At 38.1% G+C, this 22052-nt stretch overlaps 1 protein-coding gene across 1 annotated transcript; it reads right to left on the reverse strand.

The window, feature by feature from the left end:
* Nucleotides 1–1590: 1590 nt before the first annotated feature.
* Nucleotides 1591–4700, reverse strand: LOC306744592 (T-cell surface glycoprotein CD4-like; the record flags this gene model as incomplete). Its single annotated transcript, XM_079227272.1, has 7 exons — nt 1591–1756; nt 1951–1994; nt 2095–2195; nt 2347–2604; nt 3452–3820; nt 3912–4154; nt 4553–4700. The coding sequence occupies 7 exons, from the start codon at nt 4698–4700 to the stop codon at nt 1726–1728; spliced, it is 1194 nt and encodes a 397-aa protein (XP_079083398.1). The 3' UTR covers nt 1591–1725.
* Nucleotides 4701–22052: the final 17352 nt, after the last annotated feature.

Below are 22052 nucleotides of genomic sequence, written 5' to 3' on the forward strand. Positions count from 1 at the left end.
AAACTATGGTTTACGAAATGTGCACTAAATGAATTACAAAAAATATTTTACTTCACTTAATCAAAGTCAAACTTTGCAGAGATACTGTTAACACAGAAAAAGTCAAGATTTTATGGTAGAAAAACAAGCGTAAATTTAAAAGAGGAAAATACATCCTGGAAGTTTCTTTTTTCTTTTTCTTTCCTGTGTTCTATCATTAACAAATAAACCAGTAACACATATACTGCTATATGAACCTCTTAACTAGTCTCACAAGTGTTTTCTGTATATTATACCTTTTGAAATGGTTCAAATAGCCGTTGTGGTTGAGGAGATAATCTGGATTTAGTTTGGATATGCAAACCATTAAATTTTTTTGCGAAAACACGTCTCATGTTTAAAAAGTTTTAAGTATGAAGTACAGCTGAGACATTTGGGAACATCATTAGTTTTGCATGTATTTAGGCATGAACCAAAGTACTGGACAAATTGTAATGTTAACCTGATGATGGTACTAAATAAAAAGTCATTAGAACAATCCATTAAATAAATGTGGCACACAAAAGCTCATGTTGGTGCTAGAAGAAAAAGTCAAGAGGTCGGCCAATTCAGTAGGATTTATCCTCGACCATGATTGTCTTTGCAAAATGTGTGTCTAAATAGGGCCTATTCCTAAAGAATACAATACCTGATTGAAAAACTACTTCGTTTATAAATGTAATATGTTCAACTTCACTTTCTGAGAGAAGGTTTAATGGATATTTGGTTGTGATTGTGAGATATTGAAGGTAATTCAATTGTATTTAAGGGTCATCATCATCATTAGCCGAGTCAGAATATTCAGAAATCAATCACAAAGACACGTCATGCTTTACATCAGTTGCTACCCCTGCAAAGCTCGTTATTTAACATGTCCCATAAAGAGATTAACTTGAAAAAGATATATATTTTATTTAGGACAAAGAAATAATCGGACTTCACTTGTTTGCTCTTTCTGGGTAGATTTTGGGACGTGTTGAAATCCGAGCCAAACAACGACCTGTCCAATGGTCTGGATGGAGAGGACTGTGCGGTGGTGCACAGCTTCACTCAGATCTAGTACGATGTTCCCTGTTCTTTCACGTATCCCCGAATCTGTCAGATGGACGTCCTCCCTCTCCAGTGAGCCCCATCACACCACTGCAAGACCACCACTCTACCCAATGTAGTTTCTCTTTGCAATTTGATCTACAAATAAACAATTATCTGAAACAAGGACTTGTTTTGATGTAAGTACATGCTTATTTTAATTCATGTATTAATACAGTATGTATAAAAGAAAGTAACCAAGCCTATCAGTGCATTATTATAATAGAGCTCGTAAAAAACAACATTACATATCTAGAAACAATGTGGATAAAAGATAGCACAATATAAACAATTATCAACACCAATAATCAAAAACAACAATGTTAAAATGATGATTAAAAGAAGCATAGAGCAATTCTGTGAAATAGAAAAGTCCTAAGATTACATATTACATTACAAATATAAAAACAATCAAATAATGGCTGATATGTACAACTGTGAAATACATTTTTGTGATAATCCATTCTTTGAACTGGACTTTGTTTTAAACTTCCAGACCCTCACTAACACACCCAACAGAGTTTCACAGTTTAGTGGCTACGACAGTAAAATCCATCTTATCTGGACAGAAATTCAATAGGTTGTGATGTCCTCTTGAAAATGTCTCTGTGGGAGATATTATGTTCTGTAGAAGCCTTTAGGTTTGGGGCTGAAACAAAACAAGTCACAGGTTTCTTTTTGAGTCATTGATAGAGAAACAGAGCTACAAAACGCAAAGTGCAGATGTTGATTGTAATAATGTGTATTTCTTCATAAAGCCTTGTGGCTAAATGTTTCAGTGCTGATGACTGTGTATGTGTGTCTTGAGTAATTTCATGAGTCCAGGAAATGGTTGATACGTACGTTTTGCATTGGCACAGTCGACGCCTGAGGTGTGTCATCTTCTGCTCATGTGATCAGCAGAGAGAGAGAGATACATAACTCTTAGTGCCACATTAATAAACCAGTGTGATCGAACAGAAAGGAATAGGAATGGTTTAACTGTACTTGTCTGCGTCGGTAGAGGATGAATACCAGGATGAGCAGGAGGATCACGATGACTGTGACACTACATATGACCACCAGCATCCATGAACTCATTTTGGGTTCTGTGTACAGCAGAAACAGAGAGGCATCAAACAGTATACAGTATACACAGAGCACATCATATGAAGCCAAGCTTCTGTTGTAAAAGAGATTGTGGTCATGAGTTCATACCCATGTCATATTTCCTGCTCTCTTCTCACTTCCTGCACTCACCGATCTTCAGCGTTATCTCGGCCGACGTCAGCCGTGTGTTGCTCTGCCACAGCTCACATCTCCACTTTCCGCCAGCTCCTGTCCCCACTTCCGGGATGGAGAGTTGGGCAGGGTGACGGTCAGATGTCAGAGACGATAGGGACAATTGTCCAGGCGGAAACCATTTCAGTCGTAGGTCAGAGGGCAGCGGATGGCCGAGGCTGCAAGTCAGGTTGAGCTGCTGGCCAGAAATTAACTCTGTTCCTGGAGAGGAGATGACTGAAGAGAGAGAAAGAGAGAATACACAAATATCATGAGCATGAGAAGACTTGGCAGGCTAGAACAAGCATGTGCTCTCCTTTCCTCTACATTAACTATCTGAATCTGACTGAGCATCTGTTGCTGCAGTGTGCCAGCCGAACCTGCCAAACTTAGGGGGGGACACTTTTTTCATATTTCATGTGAAAAGCGCACAACCATTCAGTCGCAACACCACATTTAATAAACAAAAACAAATGAAATGTTGTTTGGTGGACGGTGGTAGTGATTCCAGGGGTTCCACGTTGGAGAGAACCACAAAAGTTGCAGCAGGACTCTTGAGAGATTTAGTCAAGCTTGGAGGTCAAAGAGAAAATCCGGAGACCCATATTTGCAAGATAGCCCCCTTCCTTGAAATCAGATTGGTGGACTTGTTTGCATGTTTCTGGTTAAATAATAACTCAGATAAAAATGAGCAATGTTTGTTTTACAACATAAATCCTCAGAACAGTCCAATTAAAATTAATTGTGTTATCACACTCTAATGGTGGAGGAAAAGTGTGTTATACTCCATAAAAACAAGTGGAGCTAGACAAGTGTATTAGCCACTGAATTAAAAATGTCACACCAGGCACACTTCCAGAATAAACTGCAACAGAGAGATGAAAACACGTGCATGGTACAACAGAGCAGAAGCAGCGAGGAGACAAAGAAACAACTGTCTCCAACTTATGAATGACAATTAAGAAGGAAAAAAGAAATTGGACATCAAGAAGATAAATGAGGAACAAAAAATACAAAAATCATATGACGGATGTGAGTGCATCACAGAGCTGGGCTTGTACAAAGCAATTTATTTTTGACTTACTTTGCAGCACCTTTACGTGTACAGTCCTGTTCAGAGTCACACCATTTTTAAATTCTAGGGCGCACACATAATCTCCTTTGTCTTCTTCTCCCCCTCGATTTCTAGTCAAAGACAGATTTCCTTTTTTAGGGTTTGGTACAGGGCGCAGTCCTCTGTCTTGGTCTGCCTCCCAGGTCAGTGGATCCTCCAGAGAGAGGGAGTAGAGCCTCTGTGGACTCAAGCCCGGTTCAGGGACAAAGTGCCAGTGAACTTCTTGGATGTCCTTAGCTTTGATTTGTTCCCAGGAGATGTGAGCAAGAAGGGAACAGGGGACGGTGAGAGGCCAGGATGTAGACGTATATTGAGGATGTAAAGGCGCCGGGGAGAGGTCTAAATAGGAAGGAAAAGAGAGATGACAAAGTTATCTTCAGGCTGAGGGTACATTACTGTAAAACAAATACATACATGCGCAGTAACTCACCCAAAACCGTAACAGAAACTTTGGCCGTGGTCTCTTTCTTATCATTTGTCACGACACAAGTCCACTGGCCGTTGTCTTGGCTTGTGGCTTTCACAATGTGGTGTCCTCGACTTTGTGTAATTTTCACTCCCAAGGGATTCAGCCACTGTATCTCTGGGTCCTTGTGACCCTGAAGAGGTTGTGTGTTGCAGGACAAAGACAGCGAGTCCCCCGGCAGCAGAGGGGAGGGTGGGTTAACACTGACTAGGAAACAGAATGGAAATGATGAAAATAATTATAGGTTGGACTTTTTCTTAATGTGGTAGGTCATTTAATATTTTTACTTCTAAGTGGCGGTACATTTCCATCAAGTAAACATTTAAAAAACGGCCTTGTTGTTTAGCTTGACGACCATGTTTATAAGTTTTGTTAAGATTGTAGAGCTTTTAGTTAAACCCACGGCTTGAAAACATGAAATACATTGAAATTACACTTACTTTGAAGAACACAGTTTATAAAAACAAACACTAGATTTTATCAAAAATATTTCTGCCCATAGGTTATGTCAACAACTACATAAATTACTAATGTAAAAAAGTTATTTTTAATGAAAATGTAGCAGGGTAACTGAACTGATCATGTCACCTTATTCGAACTCTTACCGGTGAGTTTGAGAAGTTTATACATAGTTAAGGAAGTGCCACCACTGTGTTTAAAGAGAAAAGTCCCAAAGTGTTCTTGTTGGATGTCTTTGATGATCAGTGAGTCGTCAGATAAGGACAGTCTGTCTTTCCAGGGTTCATCTGCCATGGAGGATTTAAATGGTTGTTACTGTCAAAAGGACCTTTATTTGTGTTATTATATCTGTGAATAGCTCAATGCACTGTTCACCTGAAGCAGTCCGCTTTCCACCAAAGGAATTGCGCCAGGCAAGATCAAGTTCAAGGCCATCCTCTCCTTGAAATATCCAGTACACATAAGAACCTTGTAAATTAATACCCCCCAGAGGCTGAAGGGTCGCCGTTTCTCCCACTCGAGCATATATCACCTCCACTGCCCCTAAGAGAGCGAGAAGGATGTTATTTGTTGCTGCACAAAACCAAATAATCCTCAAAATAAATAAATCATCTACAGTCAGTGTGTCTCACCTGTTTTTGACATGAGCGCAGCCAGGAGGAGGACAACGGAGTGAATTACATTCCTCATGGCAGTCACACGTCTGAAAAAAAAAGTTTGTTTAAAAAAATACAGATATTTATATACTTTCTGTATGATGATAATAATAATACACTTTATTTGTTCTGAGCGCTTTCTCAAGTTTAAGTTTTGCAACACTCGAGCCAAAAGGCTATGAAGGGAGTAGATGCAATAGCGTGTCGTTCACTCAGCTATGAAATTTCACACGATGTTGTTGTATAATTTGGAAGAGTATATAGAGCATGTACAGTGGGAAAAGGAGTGGACCAAGTATGGAGCCCTGTGGAATGAACGTTATTATCACTAAGTAAGCTTTTTAACTGTTTATAATATACCTTAACAGTTTAAACCAGGACTGTTTTTTAGTTGACTTTGGGTCAGCACAACTACAGTGCCTATAACTGCTGCATAGAGTTGAACTTTCCTTTTCACAAACAAATAACTTGTAGAAAATAAATAAAATAAGCATCAGATCCCTCAGTTTGAACGAAGTTATTGACAGATTTGGAATGAAATACCTGAAAAGTAAATGAATCTTGGAGAGACATATACTTTACTACTACCTAACTATGTCTTATTGTTTATGTCTCAATTTACGCTGCAAAGAGAAATCATTCAGCAGGAAGCAAAGTTTGGTTTGAGGTGGTCTCAGATTTAGAGAGATTTGAGAGGATAAAAGAAAAAGAGTTGAGAGTAGGCGGCCTGTGGTGGGTTTTTGAATGAGAAGGAACAGGCAAATGTCGGAGTGAAGAGAGACAGAACGTACGCTGGGTTGTGGTGGGCCTTGATTTAGTTAAGGTGCAGATTCTTATCCCAATCCTCCCTCTCTGCCTCTCACACCCCCTCTCTTCCTCCCCTGTTCCACGAAAGACGGATCTCTTCACGCTTAAAAAGAGAAAATAAATGAGACCACAGCAGCAGCAGCAGCACACCTACAGTGGTTTAAAGGTGCATGTTCCCCCCTTATCTCTCTCTCTCTTTCTCCCCTTCACTTTTTTTTTATCTCTATGGTTTGTACAGTATATGAGTGTGCAAAAAACATATTTTCAAAGACTTTTATTGTTGCTTTCATATTGATTTGGGCCTTTAATATAAAACACATAAGTTAAGAGATACGATCAAAATCAATCCAAATCATAAATAAATGGATACATTTGATTGAAGGACTGTGAATGTAGCAAAGTAAATAAAATCTCACATATAAATCAATGCAGATTAGAACACTACTTATTAATGTTTATTAGGTGTTTTGACTCAAGATTAAATACATCATATTGTATAAATAGGTGAGTAGACTTGATGCGCGTTTTTGGATTTGAAATGACAAAATAATATATAATAAGAATGAGAAAAAGAAAAAAGTCCAACATGAGTTACGGGTGCTTATTTGCACACTTGCGGACTTCCATTGATGTATTATTTCTCTCTGAATGCATTACAACACTTTTCAATGCATTACCTTAAAGGTTTGTATTTGGTGTTGATAAATATTTTAGTGGTATAAAACATTAAACTTTGAGCACACTGGTGGTATAGGGGTCAAGGGGTCAAGGCACCAGCCATGAAAGCAATGCCTCAAGTTTGTGTCCGGCCAGAGACCTTTGTTGCATGTCATTCCTCCTCCCATTGTTTCCTGTCATCTCTCTTCTTTTCGCTATTCAATAAATCCATTAAATGCCCCAAAATTCTCTTCAAAAGTCTCTTTGTCTTACCATTAGAGGCAAACAATGTCTTCACAAACGATCTTCGAAGTCCCGTGAAAATGAGTTGTAGCCTTCTACATAAAAGTATCAGGATGAATATTTTAATTTATGAAGGTCACATTTTACTGTACTCATACCAAGACAGACAGTGATAAAACTCTGCTTAAGGCTTTAAAATGTTTTGATCGGCCTTCTGACTCCTCACACTTAAAATCAGTCAGTTACCTCAAGAAGAGCAACATTAAACCATCTGAGAAGATGTGTGTCAAGGAGAAAGGACTCAAAGCAAACGGTGAATGTACGTTTCCAATGTATCTATAAAGGATCAAGGACTGTAAACATGTGCAACATTATTTATTATAACTGAGATCAGGGTTTGTAAAACAGTTAGTAAAAGGGGAGACCGGAGACAGAGCGATATTGATGGCAGACAGATGCTGAAACCCAGAAACCAAGATGTTCCTAAGTGTAGTCAGGAAGGAGCTTCCACGACAAGCAGAGATGGAGGGCGTTCAAACACCGAGGGAAGGTGAATGGGGGAAGAGAGCAAGCAGAAAAAAAAGAAAAGGACAAGGACAGGTAATTGATTGATTAAAGTGCATCTGCTTTTCACTAAACTGAATTTAACATATTTTTTTAAATACTTTTTAATGAATTATACAACCAAAAATGGATATAAATGTCGGACCGAAAAATCTGTTGTTCACAAGTCACTGTTAATAGCATCTTAACATATTTAGTTCAGATTGTCATATTTAGATGTCTTTTAAACGTATTCCTGCAAGGTCCATATAAAATAAATGCACTGATACTTTACGTTTCTAATCTGTAAATTGTGTGTATAGCGGTATTTCATTTTGTGCTGTCCAGTGTTTTGCTATTTTTTAATTTCAATAAAGATGACGCAAGAAAGAAGAAATACAATAAATACAACAACAACATATTTGAGCTGTACTGATCTGTTTTATGATTTTATTTTATTTATGATTTTTTTCTTTAATATTCTAGCATTTCTTTCAGTTCTACTTCGATGATCGCTGTGCGTTTAAAAAATTAATCTTGTTTTTGCTGCTGTAATTAGATGAATATATAAAACTCTGTCTGCTCTTTCGGCCCCGCTGGGCATGTTAAGATCTAACAGGTTCATAATTAATAATTAGCATTAGGTAACAGAAAAAAAGATGACACTAATACATGGTGTTAGCAGAACAATATTGTACATTTGAAAGTAAATTGATATTTAAATATTTTGATTTTTTTCTTTTTAAACAGTATACTCACATCTGTTGAGTTCTGAGTGTTCCTCTGTGTTCTGTGATCTGGAGTCGGCTGGAAATGTTGAATATTTATCAGACAAACTCTCTTTTTCAGTGCCGTTGCACCTCCCTCATCACCGATTGGTCTGGAAACAAAACACACATCATCAACGAAAGCCAAAATCTGAATAATGATCTTTGATTGGTTGTTACAGAGGAAGAGGGCAAGATCTCTTCAGACAGTAGACAGCAGAAATTAATCACTTAATGTATTACAAATGTATGCTTTGTATTATATCATATCATATATTGTATCATTTGGGCAGTAATGGTGCCATATATTAATCAGTAAATTAGTACGTATTCATGATATTCTTTGTTCCTTTTTACTTTTTATTCTGTCCAACAGAAAATCAAACAACTAATCTTAATTAGCTAAATTTGTTATTTGAGTTGCTGCCTGATAACTCCAGGGACTCATTATCTATCTTTAGCATGTTCTAAATAGCACATGGGCAGCTTACGGCCTAATTTATTATAATTGCTCAGTTGATTGTCATATAACTGTTGTACTGATTTAGATACATAATTAGTTTATCAGAATTCAAGCCATGAAGTTCTGAACCAATCTAAAGCAGCTGAAAATGCACAAAAATAGACAGATAAAGTGCTGTGAGGAGAAAATATAGTTTGGGGGAAACTGTCTCGCTGGGATGGCCGTAGAGAGAAATGTGATCATCTGAGTTTAATATATACATATCAAACCCAATAAATATATTAGAAGAGTTAAAATCCTGAAAATACACATTTCATCTTCTCCTCTGTAAGATCAACGGTGTTCTCCTTGTGTTATTTTTTACACTTTGACCTACCACCAATCTTATTTTTCATAAAAATGTTCTTTATTGAATATCTTTAACATTGATAACATCTTTGGATATCGTTTAATAAAAGGGGAACATGCTGTTGTGTGAAAACTGAAAGCTTTGCTTTTCAGTCTTCAAATAACGAGATAAATGGAAGCAAAGGTTGTGTAAATTCTAGCGGGCGATTTGCTTTCCGTCTGACAAACAAAAGGACTTTGCTCGCCATGGAACATGATGTCTCTTGTCAAAATAGTCAAACTGATCTTACGTATGTGAAAACACTGATTGGAAAAATTCCGGAACTCGGACATTCTGGAACCCACAACGCAAAAATTCCGGAACCGAGACATTCCGATCCAACCAAAGCAATCTATTTTTCCATCCATTTGATAACTTGACATATAAGCTGTATTTTCTTGTAACAGCGGTAAACATTCAAATCCAAAACACAGTTTTTTTTTTGCAGCACCAAACTGTATGTGCAAAATTTTAAACAGATTTCCTTGTGTCATGTTTGAATGTGTTATAGTAAAAAAGAATTTGACTAGAATATAAATAAAGGTTTGAACAAGATCGCGCCAAACGGTCCGCACGGCTGGAAGAGATTAACAGTTCCGATGGAATGTTTTCATGTAATCAAATTCTTGCTTTCTGTTCCAATGAATTGGTATTCAATAATAAAAAAAACAAGCCAATCAGAATTTACAAAGCAAATAAGAGCAGCCTGGGTTTTAATAAACAAACCCGTGAATGCAAAGTGCAGGTTTCGGCTCTGTGATAACCAATATTTGTCCCTAAATGAATACTAACTAAATATAGTCCTGTACTCATTGATATTTTTTTCTTTGTTTATGTGTTTTTGTAACAGAATAAGTACAGTTCATTTTAAAGTAGACGGGCCTACAGTCTTGAATCAGCGTTTCACTTCACATTTCATTAAATAATAGTATGTATTTTCATGACATGGAAGAAAAGTGATTGTCAGTCATCCAGTGTGAAGTTCAGTATGAAGTTCAGTATGCATGACAAGTAGTTATTGTCATACTTTTTGGGTAAATGTACACCTGTGCGGGAGTCAAACATCTGCTCGTGCTTATCTCCACTCCTAACCTCCTGTAGAGTCTTGTCTGCACTCAATACGGCAGTAATATAACATCTGTGGCTCTCTGTTTGTTGTCTGAGTTTGTCTCTAACAGCTTATTGGGGTCCTTACTAAAGTAATGCACACAACTGCAACGATTGTCACTGTTACAATATCGCTTCACAACTGCACTGACAGGAGTGGAATCCTGAGAAGAGAGAAATCCTCTTATTTATACATTTCAAACCGATTGCAATTTTTTATTTTTTTTTATGACTAAATGTAAATTAAACTGGAACGGCCCTAACAGTCGGCATGAGCTTATTTTTGTTTCTTTCTTTTATGCTAAACTTGATAACCATTAATACATATGTTTCTTAATACATACAATCACAAAAGAAAGTTAGGTAAATGAGGCACTTATTGTTGTAGAAGAAGTAAGTGAACACTACAATACAGATATTTTGAAGGTGTCAAGGTTTAAGCTTAATTTCAGTATGATATTTTCTTGTACCACATTGTCACATACATTTGTAGGCATCCTAACAAATATAAATTTGTCCTGGAGCTGGAGCTGCAGAAACACAGTGCTGAGGTGGTTTAGAAGCATGAACCACAACAAGGACAAAGCGACATCTCACACACGTCTCATGTGTCTCTCTGAGGTTTGTCTGCCTGCCTCTGTACTGCCTCCATGAAGGGCTCACACCTGCTTCTGTTGCCTCTGAGCTTGAAATGAAACCTTTTGTTTGCTCCTTAGAGTGAAACCCTTCAAGTCATGGCTGCCATACAGAGACATCTACTTCTCGGGCCTAGCATATTTACTTACGGAGCATCTGGACATAAATGTGTAGTAAAGAAGAGGTTCAGATTGGATGCTTTCTCAGTGGATACATATGTGATTTGGATGGAAAACACCTGAAAGTGAGGACTCCCTCATTAGTCACTCACCTAACGAGGGCGTGTGGCCCACATCGTTTCATTACTGAAAGAGAAAACGACTAAAAGTGTGGGCCACAAGCAAGAAGGAAGGAGTGATTCATTTATTTCATATATCTCTCTGTGTTTCCTCATCCTCCAATCACTCCCTCTGAGGATTTCCCTCACCGTGCAATCTCTATTTTCTGTGTCTGACTTGTTTTTTGTGTGTTTTATAACCATTTTGAGTCAGACGAACAGTGTGCGATTCAGCCGAGGCACGTAACCAAAACACTGGAGGATGTCTGAAGCCCTGCGTATACGGGAAGGCACCGAGTTTGTGCTGCATGTGACTGTTCTGATGTTTCAGAAATAAACAAAATGTCAGTGGAAAAGAGGTTGAGAATCAGAAACAAGTGACATTCTGCTCAATGGCTGAAAACATGTTTCACCATGTGGGGGAACTTCATTCAAGCTTCTTTGAAACTTCAGATTTGTGAAACAATTGCTGTCTCTCCCACGCACCACTTCGCCTCCATCATTCGTACACATTGATGCTTATTTCTGTGTGTTACTGTATCGTTCGTGGGCAGCTGCATCGTTTCATCGGAATGGAAAAATACGCTATTTTTGTGAAAACAAAAGACTGTCATGTTGTTGTCATGTCAAGTCAAGTCATGTTCCGAAAGAATTCAAACTGCATTATCGGAATATTGCATCATAATTTTCTGAAGTTAAATGATGACGTTGGTTGTACCGTGAACCTGCTCTCTACTTACAGTAATACAGCAATAACTGTTTCTGCAGTTGAAGTGAATACAATCCTGTAAATAATCAGTCTGACCATATTACTCCAATTACTGTCAGAATTAGAGATCTCGATTAACGGGTGAGCTGTGCATGGAAGGTAGGAGTCATAGATACAAAGCACAGATTAAAAAGTAAATCCTGTTGTATGATATCTTTTTTTTATAAAATAGCTTGCCTCAAACTCCCAATTTCCAATGTCAAAGCATCTCTGAACCTTTCTTTACTGATGCACCACAGTACATTCAGGTTTCATACATTTATTATAATATTATGCCGTATTGTAAGTAAAGAAATGTTCAGCAACAAAACTCTAAAATTAACGTAAATGCACAGTTTTTGATAATGAAATGCATTTGCTCGAGCAATCCAATAAGTCAACGGTGAAGACGCGTCAAATAACCGTCACGTCTTGCTTCAATCAAAGCCGGTGATGTTTTTTTACACGTCATCTCTACACTGTCAACTATCAAATAAAGACAAAAATACCCCCCCAATGTAGTATTTGTATTACTTAATGTTATATACTGTGATAGAGGACAACAGTATATTTGACAGTGTAATAAATTGCACAATTGCTGCATTGAAACTGCTGCGCTACATCAATGCAGTCACCTTCATATAGATTAGGAATTTGATCATTTATTGCCATATTTCTCTGAAATGTGTTTTACATTGCAAGCACAGTCCCATGGCGCGCAAATTAAAAAAATAACTCATTATTATTCACAAGACAATAGTGTCACAACACAGACAGTTGCAGTGTATTTTGTCTAACTGCTTATCAGTGTCCGACATACACAGCTGCACACATCCACCTCACAGTAAAAGCTTTAGAACAGTTTCACCATTATGTTTCATTTCCTGGTTCAATGCACTTTATCGTTGGCCTTCTGGGAAACATTGTCTCGCTTGGCAGTTTAACATTAAAGTTGCACACAAGTTTACACACATTTGCAACACTCAAGAGGCATCACTTAACTTGTGAAATAACAAACTAGAAAATGTATTAATTCAATCAGAACCTGATCAGCGGTCGATCCAATGAACCGCTCATCAGAAGCTGTGTTGACGTCTGGAACCTGCATGCAAGCGAAGCTAAACATGAGGGGAGTTTACAGAATGGTAAATAACATATGAGGTGATCATTTTCAATTCAAGAATTGCGTATTATCTAAAAATCATGCGTGCAGTTTGCACTTGCGGGTGCTGCCCAGGTGTTTGTTAGCTGTCTCCTGGTGCTCCGAAAATTCACATGTCAACATGCTGATTGCTGCACCTGTTTTGCCGCCACTAAATGCTGCTGACTGGCATTCAACATAATATGACGCAAATCTGTGCCAGGTGTTTACATGGCTTTGTTTAACGAATAGGTACATTTTATATATCGTATATCACAATGTTCTCAGGTACTGGATACATGCTCGTGATGGAATCAATGGAAATACAAGCGGGATGGGGACACACTGGTTCAGAAATATCAGTTTCGCTTTGAATGATTGGGTGTGTGTGTGTGTGTGTGTGTGTGTGTGTGTGTGTGTGTGTGTGTGTGTGTGTGTGTATGTGTGTGTGTGTGTGTGTTCATTCGTGGAAGACAGACGATGAGAAAGAGGACTGAGTAATAGCCATGAAAAGGGAATCCTGTTGTCTCATATGAAAACACCCCCAGGGTGAGAAAGATGTTACATTTTCATAACAGAGTAAGGGAAACACAGCTTGGTAATGGCCGACAGAAGAGACACTGAAATACACACTGAGTAGCTCAATATGTATGTTGACATGCTCCTCGCCGCTCTGAGAGGGAGAAAAGAGGACATGACTTTTTTTCTGTTATTACATATGATGCAGTCCATCACACCATTTCATTATTTTGTCTCTTTACCAGCACACAGATAAAACAATGACTTTGAGCCTCGTCTGTGTTTGAAGACGTTATCGGGTGAACTGTGTTTGTTTTACAATGAGTACCCTCAATTTTGGGAAAGTGCAGCAAAAGAAATAGTTTCCGATGACCAAACTTGGTTGTTTTATTGATCGACGGACGCATCTGTTCAGGGGCGACTGTCGCCCAGTGGTTAGCATACCCGTCTTTCAATCAGAAGATCGGTGGTTCGAGCCCCGGCTACGCTAGTCCATGTTGATGTGTCCTTGAGCAAGACACTTAACCCCAAATTGCTTCCCGTTGCTGTGTCTACGGTGTATAGAAAAATGTAAGTCGCTTTGGATAAAAGCGCCAGCTAAATGAAATGTAACGTTCACAGGAAACCAAGCTGATGATAAAAGCCCCCAAAACAAGCAAAGGCATGAAGACCTCTCCATTACAGGTCTGTCAGAACAACAACAGGTATAATACCTGCTCACATCTGCCGTTCACAGGCTTAACTACAAACTGGCAACCAAAAATTGAATATGAAAACTCAATATTGGTTGTTGTCTTTTTAAATTAATACGGAAATACAACAAAAAAAAAGGCTTAAATGTGCAATAAACTTTTTCATTGCTGTGAACACTCCCAAATTAAACTTTTGAATCATATTTGTTCATTTGAAATCAGAAGTGCGGGAAGAGCGAACTAACACAACACAACACAACAAGAAACTTTGAACAAACTGAAATGTACAAACAAAACAAATGAACAACAAACTTCCGCATTGGACAGAACAGAATATTACATAAATATACATAATGTGGACCGCCTTTGGTGACTTCTATTCAACTCGTGGGTGTTTAGTTTTAGTGCTAGTGAATACAGAATGGACAAACACAGAAGAGGTGAGCAAATCTCTCTTCTGGCCATTAATGCTGTAAAACAGTTAGCATTAATGCACCAGCGTAAAAAGAATAACGCGTATTAGCTTTAATTATATTCAGGTCAATACAATTCAAAATACTTCCTTTGTCCCTCAACACAAACAATTCATCCACACACATAAAAACAATCCCAAAACACGAAAAAATGGGAGGAAAAAAGTTAAATTACTAAATACAAAGGGTTAATGACCAATCCGTCGCTGGCCAACAACACAAAGGAATATTACATACAAATGTGCAAAAAGTAAAAGTGCATTTATAAATTGATACACAAGGTAAGCGAACCATCTCTGTGCCGAGCATGTTCAAGTCTTACAGCTGCTGGATAATAGAAGTATAAGATGTGTTTCTAAAATCATGTTAGATCTGCCATTATATAATGTCCTGAAAAATGTTTCGCTAGATATTATCTTTAACCTTCGCTGTGTTTATGGCCATAAAATAAGAAACAAATCAAGTGATTCATATGTTGATAATATACAGACTTTCGTCTTTGGGATACTTATATATATATTTTTATATTTCGGCTTTTCAAGGTTCAAAATACCTTTGGGACTGAACAACAGCAATAGTATCTGTAAAATATATTTCAAAATGCCTAACCATTTATTAATTTTATTTCAGATTACTTGACTAACCGGATATAACAGAATTTGGTCAAATGTTACGGTAAACAAACATGGACTATAAAGTAGTTTTACGGCTATCGTTTTTCTTCAGTCAGATTGGATGAAAGCAGAACTTTTGTTTTAAGCTACAATAATTAAAAACATCTGCACCAAGCTCACATTGTTTACAATTTGATTCTTGAGTGTCTTGTTGAGTTTTTTCACATTACATTTAAATGTGCTGTATGCCACATTAAACATGTGGATTGTGACAAGCACATATGTGTCAACAGTATGCACCACATGTCTTAAGGAATTATTAAAAGCACATTGAAAGCTATTTTTTCAATCAGACTACATTATATGCAACAAATAATATATAACGTATATAAGAGGTCATTCTTCCAATTATAAAGACTTATTAGTATGTCAGGAACAGCTTCTGAAAAACAGCAAACTATTAAAAATATCTTTTTAAATGAAAAAGCTTTAAAAGTTTTAAAGCTGCAACAATCATCGTTCCTGTTTGACAGTTTGAAGGGCTCAAAGTTTCACTCCTCAGCAACAGCTGACACCAACAGTTAACAGGAACAATATGTAGATAAAAACATGTTCAGCAAAGTAAAGTTGGAGTACCACTTGAGTACAGCACCCCATGGTTTGCAAAATCAACAAAATGTCGCTACCGTTGTTGCATAAATTCTGAACTTTACACAAGAAACTGAATAACAAAGAATTTTATTTTAGGCCTTTCTGATTTGACATTTTGAAATCCTTCCTGAGGAACATTACAACACAAAGAGGATCATCAGGGTGCAATAAACACATCGAGGCTGACACATTAAAACAATGATTTAAGGCTAGTGAGAAAACAAGCAAACCATGCAGCAGAGTTTGAATCCATCCAAGTCATCTGTGCTTCTATCAGATTAACATCACGAGACAGATCATTTGTGTCAGTTTGAGCCAAATTACGAAAAAGATGTTGTTGTCGTTGATTGTTGATTGTTGTTTGTTGTTTGTATCGTCTAACGTCTCATCTCTAATGTATGCACCTTCCGCCTAGAAAAATTCCTTGTTTGTGTAAACATTCTTGGCAAATAAACGGTTTCTGATTCTGATTCTGATTCTGAAACCAAACCAAGGCCAAGGCAACACAAGACAGGGGCGAGACCAGGTTGAGCGGCACAGCTTTGCCCCTCAGTGCCCTTTGCTTCTGGCAAGGAAAGTGCAGCTCAGGCAGCGCTGGCCAGCATTTGGAGAAACTTGTTCTTCCCTGCTGACTCATGAATCTTCTCCCATCAACAACATCCCTTAAATCAGCTTTTAAAACAACTAGAATACTGATTGTATATGAACAGTATGTTAAGTACTCACATGTGATGTTCTCAGTGCAGCGATGCGTTGAGCTCTGACATTTGGTAGACATGCACTGCATGTGGCTCTTTCACTTCACACACACACACGCACACACACACACACACACACACACACACACGCACGCACGCACGCACACACACACACACTCTACCTCTCTCGCTCTCTTACACACAGGAAGTAAGACACCACTACGATCCCATCCTTTCTGTTATGTACTAAATGGATTACAAATATTTGGGTTTACATGGTCTCTCTTTCTCTCTCTCTCTCTCTCTCACACACACACACACACACACACACACACACACACACACACACACACACACACACACACACACAAGCAATGTAGGGATTTTGTAAAGGTTTATGTTACAGAATTCCTTTACATAAAATGCATCATATGTTGTTTCACTCTTACAATACATACACATATGTATGTATGAATGTATGTATGTATATATGTATGTATGTATGTTGGTATGTATGAATGTCGTTGGTGGTCTTCTGTTACTGTGTGTAACAGGTGTTTACTGTGTGTTGTATTACTTGTAGTGCTGCACTGGTGTTAACATCTGCATTGTTTCTGCACCAGTTGTGGGGAATTCAGAGCTTCTGAACCAATGCAGACACAGTTTAAAGTATATTCAAGAGCATATCATTGTCAAAATAGTGTTTGATACTATGCTGAACAAGGTCAACATTATAATCTTCAACCTTTGTATTTTGTAAAACCCTTTTGGGCTCATGGTTCGCTTTTTTTCTTGAAATAGCAATTACATATACACATCCTGTCAATAATTACCGCCTTAAAAAGTAGTGTATTTTATTCCTGGCGGCCTTCCCTCTCCACTGTTTTGAAATTACCTAAACACACAGGAAATAATGCGCATTTAGCTTTTTGTGATTTTATCTCACGAAAAGAAGCCTCCCCAGTCCCTTATGTGGATACAAAAAAATGTGCTTTTGGGTATTGGGTTTATTGGCTAAGGGAAAAGAGCATAACACTTCAATAAAGTACTCTAATCTTTAATTTACAACCTACTGGAAAAAACTAAGTATACAAAGACATCTACCAAATACAAAGAAACACAAGTAAGAAAGCATCTCGAAATCAGTTACATTTATTTTTCAACGGAAAGCACATTAGAAGTTGACAATTCTGCATTCAAAGATATTCTTCACGTGTTAACATGAGGCATAAATGACAGATATAAGCACAGACTGTTGGTGCGCTCCCTTGCAGTGGAGAAGCCTATTTGCATTCAGTTCACTGGTTATATTTGGTGAAAAAGCTCAAAGTGCCCACATCATTACATTTGATTTTTATTTCCATCTTGAGCATTCAAAAGCCAATTTACATTCATAACGCATTCACACTGAGGTTCTCTTTCATTCGCTCTCTCTTTATCTTTATCTATTCCTCACTTTCCCTTCCTCTCAATCTCTCTCTCTCTCTTTCTTCAAGTCTGTCTTTCCTTTCTTCGATCTGTCTTTCATGTCACAGCATTAGCAGGGGTGGCAGAGGGGGAGCTGATGGCTTCTCTCTCCGGCGTCCTTGCTGCGGTTTTGCTGCAGCTGCTGGGCTGCGATAAAGAGAGGAAAGAAGAGAAGTTTCACACTAATTACGACACAATAATGAAGCACTTGGTAAAAGGCACAGTGAAAATGAAGGTCAAACAGTCATTAATATAAAGTGAATAGAGTCTATTAGAAAGCAATAGATATAACTGGAGAGGGGATAAAGTCATTTCTTTACGAGATAGACGCAAGTTAAGAACATTTACCAGTCACACTGGCAGTAGTTCTTTGGCTTCAGTGGCTGTCTGCCATTCTTCATTGCTTGGAATTTTCTCTGTAGAAGGAAAAAAAAAATCAAATTATCATTTTATTGTTTGCCTCAGTAACCCATCCTCCTTCATCCCACCTATTAATTTCAATCTACAAAGCAGCACATGAAGATTCCCTGGATGATTTTCAAGACTGACCTTCTTTCTTTTGAGCCTCTTGCACAGGACAATGATGAAGACCATTAGGAGAACCACAGCCAGGCCGCCGACTCCCACTGCAACCCACACCCACCAGCTGAGGCCCAGCAGCTGAGCATCAGATGGAGGAGGGTGAGAGACGCCTGGTTGAGCCATGAAAACAGACCATTGCATAAATCGAGTCAATGACACATCAAGTGATGGATCACTTGTGTATGTAAGTGTTCATCGAGGGTTTACCCAAACAAAATCACAAGCGGTACTCACAGTCAAGGCAGGTTGGTTCTTTGGGCTTGGAGTCCTTTGGGCTTGGAGGGCGGCTTGGGGAAGAGGGTGGTGCAGCTGTTTCAGGAGCAGGTCCTGAAAGTAAAAGCACAGCACATCTTGCTTGTGGCCACATCGGTAGCTTTTGTCCTGGTTAAAACCACATGCAAAGACTTTGATAAAAGCCAGTGTCCTACCTTGAACCTCGACGGATAGGCTCTGATTGTACGTCCCCCCGTCTTGGGAGAACGTACACTGCCAGGTCCCTGCATCAGAGCGGGTTACAGAGTTGAGTGACCCTAAGTGTGGACTTCCATCTGGTCTCGTCCAGCTCACTGAGTCTCGGTCCAGACCTTTCACCCGACAGTGGAGCGTGGCCTCACTGCCCAGCTGGAGTTCAGCGGAGGGGCTGGCCCAGACTGACAGAGAGAGGGACAACAGACAGGGATACGGTGAGAACCACAAAGAGGCCATCATCCAGATCATCGGGAACAGGACACATCCTTACGACATAAAGACTTAAATGAAAATGTGTCACTTTTTCTGCACAACCTGCCACACCTTTGTAGACTGGAACATCTGGATTTTAGGGATGTTAAATCAGGAAATGAAAGTGGCTCGCCATCAATTATACACTGCTGAGACTGTGATAACCGTTGTAGGGAGCTTTCTAAAGATTGAAGAAATAACCGTAGGTGGGTCTATGTTACAAACTGGGGTTTGTTTTAAAGATGTAGAAGTTTACCAGACAAGTTTACTGAAAGACATTCTCAAGTTGTACTATGGGAAATGTACGACCCAGTGTTGTTGTGTTGTTGTTGTTGTACCTTGAGCCGCATTAGGGAGTATATCAGAATATGTGATTTTGACCAACATCTTTTTTTTAAATCTCCCAATTTTTATAAAGATGCAATCGTAAATTGCTGGAATACCCCTTTAAGGAATTTAAAATATAGATATACATATTAAAAGGGACATATATTATATGTGTTTACATAATCTTTTGAATTAAATGCCCACATTTATTTTAAATTCAATTCTTCAAAAGTGAATTTATTCGTTCAGTAAATTTGCTGACGTTATTCTGATGAGTAAAGAGTTGTTTATGAAGTCAGAACCATTATTACATTGTACTTCTCTTTGTTCACTCACTTTTTTAGTGAGTATCAATAAAAAGACATATATAACATGCACATACTTTTTCCCCTCATTGTAACAATGAGACTTTTTTAATGTCTTCTGCTCACCTGAGACCACAAGAAGTGTGTGTTCTCGACGTCTCCCATCTGCATTGCAAACAAACTTTCCGGCATCTTCTTCCGTCACGGCAGAGATCTCTAGCTTTGTTTGCGACATCACCCTTGACCTTTTGGCAACATTAGTTGACCCTAAAGCAGAACGTACATGTCGTGTAATTAAAACAATTTGAAACAATATATTGTGCTACAGGTAATTTAATTTAATTTATTTTTTAAAACGAGTTGTCTCAAGTCTGTCTGTACCTTTGCGATGGAAGCCGTGCTTCCCAGGAATACTATGTAGCAGGTCCTCTCCATGATACCACTCCAGGATGTTAGTGAAGGAGTCTACCCCACACTCCACGGTGGCCTTGTGCCCTGGACGTGTGAGGATCACTTTGGCTGCAGCAGAAAGTGCACCAAGCACTGAAGAGAGAGGATCACATTCATGAAGCACATTTCACAATCAAACTCTGCATATTTAGACAAGGACAACATGTTATTGTAATATATGTTATTACTTTGCATTGGAGATACTAGAGTGAGTATGAAGTTAAAGGGCAATTTATTATTAAAATCTGAGAGTAATTTCTCTTAGTCTCATAAACATGAAGGGACATATTTGAATCTATGTTATAGCTACTCGTTAATCCTTTATTTTTGAAGAATTAATTACAATGATTTTTAGTAAAAGAAGTATTTTGAACTCACCAAACCCAAACCACACGATTGTCTTCATTTTAAAAGTTGGATCTAAGCGGGAAAAGGTAAGAAAAATGTACATTTTAGTCAAGACGAAAGTATTTAAGGAAAAACAAATTGAATGCAGTGGTTCATGATACCACACACAGCTCCTGTTTGAGACGAGCACTTCACCAAAAAGCATGTCATCCCTAACCACCGAGCTAGCTCTCTACTTCCTTCCTCTCTACCTCTTGTATTAAAATGTTTAATCTTCGTAGACCTGCATAAAAAAAAAAAAAATTCTGACGTGTTTGGGCTCTTTTGCATTTAATATGCTCAATATTGTCAAGATGCTTCGATGGAGACCAACTCTGGTCTGATGGTAAATCAGAAATAAGAAGTTTGTTATAAAAGAAATGTGCAGCTTTCTTACCAAACAAAAAAGAATTCTCATAAAATTTCTGTTTACTTTGCCGTTTCATGAAGTTGAAAGGTTTAAGAATTAATACAAACAAGCTTAATTAAGTAATGATGTTATCTGCCCAGATAATTAATATATATCATTTTGATAATTATACAACTGAAAACTCTCGTTTGACATAAATATATTTTGCCTCACTGGCCCAACAATACTTCACAAATTGAGAAAAGAACCGTTCACTTTAAAATCAGATCGACCTTTACAGATTTGAGGCTTTTGCACATGGGCACGCGCATATTTCTGCTCACATTTAATCTCGGCTTCAACGCTTGTTTCTCAACAAATTGTGTTTTGATTAGAGATAAAAAAGGACACACAATAGCAATAAAGTGTATAATAGAGATTATACTAATGTGGTTCACCCGTTAGGTTAAATTTAGACATTACTTTATAAAAAGGAAATTTCCGATTAGTCACATTAAATCCAATAATAGCCGTTTACAATATATAACTTGATTTCATCATCTAGTTTGAGATCTCACCTTAATTTTTAAGCAGGGCAGTTGTTACTGAAGGCCAAAATCCTTCCTCATCCTCTCTCTTCTTCACTTCATCGAAAACAAAAGCGCAAGGATGCAAAAACTGTAGAAGGCGGAAGACTTCTCAGAAGAAAAATGCACTCTGGTGCTGCAGGCCTGTGCCATCGCGCGCTCATGGGCTGAGCTCTTTGTGGGTTCAGCTCTTCATGCCTGCGCTGTCTCGTAAACTAGGCCAGGGATTCTGTACATGGTAGCTTTTACATGAAGCTGAGAACACAATGGTGTACAAATAACCTAAACAACACAGGCATTAACTTCTTCAATCTCAGACGATTCAGTTGCCGAAATCACATGGGAAAACTAAATACAGAAGTGAAATAAGCTCTATGTAACAGTAACTCCAC

Source organism: Taurulus bubalis (assembly GCF_910589615.1).
Source record: "Taurulus bubalis genome assembly, chromosome: 12".
NCBI classification, from domain to species: domain Eukaryota; kingdom Metazoa; phylum Chordata; class Actinopteri; order Perciformes; family Cottidae; genus Taurulus; species Taurulus bubalis.